Raw genomic sequence first — 7,481 nt, forward strand, 5'->3', positions numbered from 1 at the left:
TGGACACTCTAAATTGGCCCTAGGTGTGAGTGTGTGCATGTGTGTGCCTTCTGTGGAAGGTTGGGGGCCGGGCTGGCAACTCGACACTGTAAAACTCCACTGCCAATCATGAGTGGACAGGTGATCTGGCTGTATGGGCCCCTAATTTCAACCGTGAGAAAGCCGAAAGAAGAAGAAGACAGTGCATCTGAGATGTTTTCTATCAGCTAAATTAAGGAATGATAGAACACACTAGTAGTAAAAGGTCAACATGTTCATTTTTCACACTTCCAGCAGCAGTAGTAGTATCCTAAGTGTTACTACACAAATATCTCTTCATAAAGCTCTCAAGTATCTACATGACAATGATATAAACTTGCATTGTATCCCTTAGAATTTTTGCAATATCTTTTACTTTACATTTTTGCATGAACATCTTTGCAGCAACTTGCATTATACAAAAATGACCAACTTTGAGAATCAGGAGTCCCATAGATAGCAGTGACTGACTGATTTGGTTTATATTGATACAGTAGTTATCACTGCTGCCTCATAGCACTTGGTATACTGTGTTGGTTACCAGATGGGTGTCCCGCTGTGAAGCTTGCTGCTTCTCTCTGTATTTGCATGCATTTGAGACAGGGTGCTAGTTCAGTCTCTTTAGACATCTAAAGACAATGTGGATAGGGTGGTGATTTTCTAAATTGCACTACATACCTCTCAACTCTCTAGATTTTTGCAGAATGCCCACATTGTTGCCTCATTTTTTTGGTCTGCTCCTCATAAAATTTGTGATCTGGCAAATCAGTGAGGATTGAATTTACTAAGTATTGGTAGACATTTGAATTTCAGACTTCATATCCTGCAGAACATCCATAGTAGCACAAAACCTTTTACTCTAGCAACTTTCCAAGTTTTTAAGAGCAATATTTAAAATTTGCAGTACCATTAACTTTGGCTAAGTCCAGATTTCTTGTGATAAGAGGTGTATATGTGTGTGTGTGTGTGTGTGTGTGTGTGTGTGTGTGTGTGTGTGTGTGTGTGTGTGTGTGTGTGTGTGTGTGTGTGTGAGATGCATGTATGTGTCTATGGTATAAGTCTGAAAGCACACATCCTGTGATGGCCTTGCATTCCACCAAGAACTGTTTTCTGCTTTACATTTATTTATTTTTTATTTATTTGTATTTGTTTAATGGGATAATACAACTGGGTCAGAAAAAACAAACCCCCTTTTCAGCAGAAGACCGGGGAGAAAAGCTCAATTTGACTGCCGTTGCATATCGCCTACTCAGAGGTAATCTCTGCCTAACATACAAAGCTATGTCAAACCCAGATGATTGGATGGGAAATAGGAAATTCACCCCGGGGATCACCTCTGTGGCTCTGCTTGACAGTGGCACAGGAAAATAATTTTCTTGGATGGCAAAAGCCAGGGTACCTTTTTTGGCTGGGCTTGTATAGGCCCCAGGGCCGATAGCCTAGCACCTACCTATGAAACTATGAACATATGAAACTGAAAATGAATGATTAATAGCGATAACATTAAGTAACTTAATTTGTACTGCATTCAGCAGCTGTAGATGAGAACTGACAAGTTAGTATTGTCTATCACCACCTACACCTCTTTGTCTGCCCGTTCCACAGGCAGATGTGAGGTACAGCAACCATATCAAGACATAGAAACAATGAAATACCGCCTACTGTATACAGGCATTTAAGTAAATTATGATTTTTAACATCTGTCATCTCTGTGCAGCTACCCTTCTGTTCTGAGAGACAACTTCAGTTTATTCTGATGTAAAGCTATTTCCAGCCTTGATACAATCAAATCTATGCAATATGTGTTGAATGAAGAAATGACAGTTTGAAACATATCAGAATATTTTGTCAAGTGTTCAAGAAACAGCTTACCAGACATTTTTTCCAGCAATACCAAAGAAACAGCTACTTACCTCTAAGTTAAAAAACATTTCATTCCAAGTGCTCTCAAATGAAGGATAGGTTAGCTGGAAGGCATTGTACACTGGAATTCTGTATTCAGTACTGTAGAGAGTTGCAAACCGGTAGTAGCCATAAAATCTCTGACAGATTTTCACTGTGTTTTGTGTGCTGAATCCTTGAGGTTCCGTGTGTTTATAAAAAAGTCCTTCACATTCTGAAAATGAGCTAACAGTTTTGGTTACTGTGAATCTTGCAGCCACAAAAACAAGGAAATAAATTACTATCCACTGCAACATGGCTCGGTCTATGCCTTTAGTCTGGTCCTATGGCAAGAATACTGACAGAAAGTTGTTCTTTTTGAACAAAGTTTTACATAAACATGAGCAATGTTCGGAAACATAAGAACAAGAACTCATGCATGTTGCCATTATAGTCAGCATTTAGGTAATAAAACACTCCTATTTTGGCATAATTTCACGTATCACTATCAGTACAAGGTTTCATTTTAGTCTGCCAAAAGGAAGTGAAAGTAAAAGTACAACATGCTTTCTTGCAGTTTAATTCAGTATGGGAGTCCATTTAGAATAAATAAGCACATGCATATGAAAAATTATATACCTTTAAGTTAAACAATGTGCATACATAGGAAGGCATGAAACCTTTAGGGAATAAAGATCCCCAAGGTCACCTGGATTGCAGCATAAAGATAAAACCTTGCTTTATTTCTATATCCACTGTTTGTATCACTTAAAGGACCACTACGGGGTAAATAATGAAAAAAAAATATTTTTATCTAGTAATGATTTTCTGCACCTCCAAAAGCTGCTTGAATCCAAAAAAAGTATTCATTCTTAAATATATTTATTTTTTCTCCTGTCTGCCCTCATGGGGGCAGACATCCTGATGAGAGTATTTTCCCTTGAAAGGTTAAATCTGTCCCAAAATGCAGTCTGACATCCCTGATTGTGAGAACAATTAGCCCTACCTTTTGTTGTCAGATCAGGCTGCCATTCACTTTGAATGGAAAACCTGAAAAATATTGCCAAGTTTAACAGTCAGTAGATCCAGTGCCATTGACTGTTCTGCGTTAAGTTTTACAAATGTTGTTCCTACTAATGTACTACACATTTTCTGAAAGAAGCTTGCAAAAGTGTCAACAAATTACGGAGATAAAAAAGACTTTTTACAAAGAGCAGTTTTGTTGCTGTCAGTTCCTGACCAAGTTACTCCTCCCATCTCCCCTCTTTCTATGAGCCAGTCTCACATTTCCAGCTAGGCTAGGTTCAGCTAATTAGCAACCCTGCATGACAATAGACATCAAAACAAATGTCAGCCTAGTGTGCCACTGAAACTGTTCCCTAATGACTCTTTCCTCCTTACTGTTGACTCACACTATTCCAGGCAAACTGGGAGAAAAAAAACCCTAATCTGAATTCAACTTTTTTATTACTTCTCTCAAATGTACACAGTGAAATATTTGCTTTGGAGTGAGTAGTGCTTACTGGCTGGCCACATACTTATTTTTGCACACTTACTTTTATATAGCATAACATGAATCATAGTGCCAAACTTTTCCTAACAGTTTAATTTTTTTTTTTTATCTTAACAGTAGCCTCCCTAAGCTCTTGTCAGCCACGACTTTTTGTTACAATAGCGTCACACAGCCTTTTTTTGTTGTATTCTTTCAAGCATATCTGTTATCCTTTCAGCAACAAATTTGACTCGTTGACAAAGCTTCAAAGTTATAAAGCTTTTCTAAGTAGCAGTACTGCTACTTTGTCTGTTCCAGAAACAAGGAGTACATGAACTGGCATCCATTTGATGAAAAAAGTAACCCTACATTGCAAGAATTGTCATTGTTTGTTCGCCTAAGACAATCCAAAACCTTATTCAAAAAATCATTTCGATCTCTACCTATATCAGACCAAAAGTGTAAGGCAAATTAGGTACACTCAGTAGAGGTATGCTTGTTTGACACTAAACAATATTACCACTCCCGTGCCCCCCCATCAGACCGCTCTCAATCCATTCAGGCATTTACAGTGTATATAAAAAGTGTACACATCCCTGTTAAAATGCCAGGTTTTTTGTGACATAAAAAATGAGACCACAACAAATCATTTCAAAACTTTTCCCACCTTTAATGTGACCTATAAACCTGTACAATTCAATTGAAAAACAAACAAATCTGTTAGGAGAAAAAATATAAAAAATAAAATTACAGTACTGGCACTACATCTGTGTGCCCTGTTCAGTCACAGACTCACTTCAGGCTTTGTCCCTACTGAATGGAGCACTGCTACAGTCAACCATTTCCATAAAGGGAGAGCGACTACAGACCCTGGAAATTATCGCCCCATTAGCCTGACGAGTCTGATATGTAAAGCTATGGCGCTCATCATCATGGATCTGATTAACAAAGATACAGGAAATCTTGAAACACTAGACCCCATGCAATCTGGCTGTGTGAAAGGGAAATCATGCCTGCTCAACCTGGTTGACTTCTTTGAGTCAGTCACCAGGGCTGTGGATGAAGATAAGGCAGTGCATACAGCCCACCTCGATCTTGCCAAGGCCTTTGATACCATTCACTCAGGAATTATTGATAAACTCACCAAACTATGCATCAACCCCTATATCACCAGGTGGGTTGCAAACTGGCTCACAGATAGAACACACAGTGTGGAAGTAGCGGACTTCAAGTCAGACTGCCAACCAGTCACGAGTAGAGTCCCACAGGAATTGGTCCTGGGTCCTCTCCTGTTCGACATCTACTTTTCAGAAGTCCAGGCCAACACAAAGGGACTCTGGCTGACCAAGTTCACAGATGACTGCAAGCTGGGAGCCATTATTAACTCCCCAAGTGATGCAGACATCCTACAGAAAGGCCTCACTAAGACCAATGACTGGTGACGAAAGCATGGCCTTGAGCTTAAAGCCAAAAAATGCGTTGTCATCCACTTTGGTAAAAACTCAGTTCCCACTAATTACCACATTGATGGGAACCCACTGAACACTGAAGGTGTTATAAGAGATCTGGGGATGCAGGTTAACAGCAACCTCTCCTTCAACCACCACATTGCCACTGCAGTCAGAAAATCCTTCTATGTGGCACATCTTATCACCAAGGGTTTTGCATCTAGGAAGAAAGAGGTCATAGCCTCTCTCTACTCCTCCCTCATTAGACCAATCATCGAGTATAATGCCCCATTTGGCATGTACCTCATTGGACACCTGCAACAGCTGGAGAGGCCACAGAAGTAACTCATGGAGAAGATCCTAGGCATTAAACACACCTTAAACAGACAGACTCAGAAGACTCCAGCTATTCTCTGTCTCATATCGCCTACTTAGAGGCGATCTCTGCTTGACTTACAAAGCCATGTCTGAGCCAGCCCTGTTAGAAATGCTACATCTTATGAAGATTGAGTGAAGATAGGTGAAGGCTGCCAGCCTAGCCAGATAGAATTTTGGAGATAATTCTGTCATCTGTAAATATTAATGAAAACCACAGGCTTGTTGTCTTAAATGGTAAAAATAGTGTTACATGTGGAACTAGAAAAAAATGTAACAACAGTGCACTCTACTGACCAAGTATAGCATGTTGTGACCCTTTGATGTTAAAACTCGGAGCCAGTAAGTCTAGAGTGAGGCATCCTGCCTATTGTTTTAAGGCCAGAGTTAATGGACAGAATTTGCATGCATAAATGTCCTTTATTGCTCTGGTTTCTGCCCAGAGGTGAAGAATGTAAATGTAGTTTCTGTTAGCCTGGGAACCAGGGAAGTGTGAAGAATATTGTAATGTGAACCAGGAATGTGATTTTAAAAACAGAGAGAATCAGAGAGCATTAAGCATTTTTGTCTTGACCATCCAACTCACCAGCACAGTCTTGCTCTATATGTAAGTTTATCTTAGACTTGTGTTTTCTCTTAGAAATAGCTAGAAACTAGAAAGATTAGACTAAATGTTTTTCTGTGATGTCAGAACCATACTACTGAATTATTTTAAGTATTTCTTTGTGATCTCTGAACTCTTGACTAGCACTGTGTAGTAAAAAGTATTGTCTTGTGTTTTAACTATTTTTTATTAAATATTTTTAAACCCTTTTAACAGTTTCTGTTTTTGTAGAGATAATTTAAGCTCTTTAGAGTACTTGCTAAGTTATTGCACATCTGTACTACTTTTTGGCCATCTCTGTCTGCCTATCTATTTTTCAATCCTCCACCTGCATGTAAACTAGCAGTCAAGGTAGTTCCTGAAGTGCGGCCATCTGGGCTTCCCAACAAAATACCGAAGGCCCCATTCATTCTTATAGTATTCACATGGGACTCATGTTTTTATTGGAGAAACTGCTCCACCCCCCCACACCTTTGCGACAGCTGCTTCAGTATCATTAAAGTTTGTAACTTGGAAAACTGCATTCCTTTTAGCTGTTTCATCATTTAAGAGAGTTTCAGATCTCTTGGCTCTGGCTATGCAAAGAGGTGTATCTGATGTTGCATAAAGATAGGGTGAGCCTGCACACTATCCCCTGTGTCATGCCAAAACATTAACAGAGAGAATCAAACAACAGTTCAACTTCCTGTAACCGATCGTGAATAGAGAGAGGAAAGTAGTCAGAAGCATTTACATGGACATAGGCAACTGTGATAGAAATAAAAATCAGAAGATAAAAACAGTTGTCCTTTCAAAAAACATGCAAGGGTTTCTAGAAACAAAACCGTTTTAAATGAATAGGACACTGCATTAATTTCTGCTATAGGATTGATGGCAAGACCCTGCTGCGAAAGTTTTAACTCCTTTCACCTTGGGGCAGCTCCCAGTACCTGCCTTACAGTGGTTTAATCATTCACTGTTTACGGGGGTAAGTCCACTAATTTCACTGGACTATTTTCAAGCACAGCCTGGGAATACAGTCTCTCACACAGAAAAATTCAGATATTATTAGAAGTTACATACAGTTGAGAATAAAGCAGGCTTAACATACCAGCTATGAACTTAAATCACTTCATTGGCTCTTCTTGACAGAGGCTCAGTTAATCAATGGGGTGGTAAAAGCTGACACACTCTGGCTAGGCTTATAAATGCCCTCGGGCAGATAGCCTAGTACCTACCTATGAACCTATGCATGCCTTTGGTAAAATTGTAAAAAGCCACCCCAATGGCTTTAGCCCTGGGCTATACTACCAATTGTATAATAATATTGCACAGAAATAATTGGACACCCTTTTAAGGGCCTTTGTGTAGCCTATAAATATTAGTGGGTGGTGGCAGCTGGAACTACACTATAGTCTGGAAAAATGGGGCAGAACCTGTGTCAGACTTTCCCAGGAGTGTCTGTGTGTTTGTATAAACTCTTCTCAAAGTGTGTGTGTGTGTGTGTGTGTGTGTGTGTGTGTGTGTGTGTGTGTGTGTGTGTGTGTGTGTGTCTGTGTGTCTGTCTGTCAGCTACTTGGACAGGGACATGAAGCACTGGTTGGACAGAGAGAGCAAGCAGAGGTTTTAGCCTCTGCCCACTAGGCTGAGATTCTGACCCAGACAGCCTGTGCCAGTGGGGAGT

General features: G+C 39.9%; 1 protein-coding gene across 1 annotated transcript; it reads right to left on the minus strand.

Annotated features, from left to right (window-relative positions):
• Positions 1-1,945: 1,945 nt before the first annotated feature.
• On the minus strand, positions 1,946-2,287 carry LOC122792050 (endonuclease domain-containing 1 protein-like; the record flags this gene model as incomplete). Its single annotated transcript, XM_044059873.1, is given in 1 exon segment — positions 1,946-2,287. A coding segment is annotated over 1 exon segment (271 nt), but the record flags the coding sequence as incomplete, so codon positions are not given.
• Between the last annotated feature and the right edge of the window lie 5,194 nt (positions 2,288-7,481).

The sequence above is a fragment of the Protopterus annectens genome, unplaced genomic scaffold, assembly GCF_019279795.1.
Source record: "Protopterus annectens isolate FY-2018-M unplaced genomic scaffold, PAN1.0 ctg66273_obj.part0, whole genome shotgun sequence".
In the NCBI taxonomy this organism is placed as follows: Eukaryota; Metazoa; Chordata; order Ceratodontiformes; family Protopteridae; genus Protopterus; species Protopterus annectens.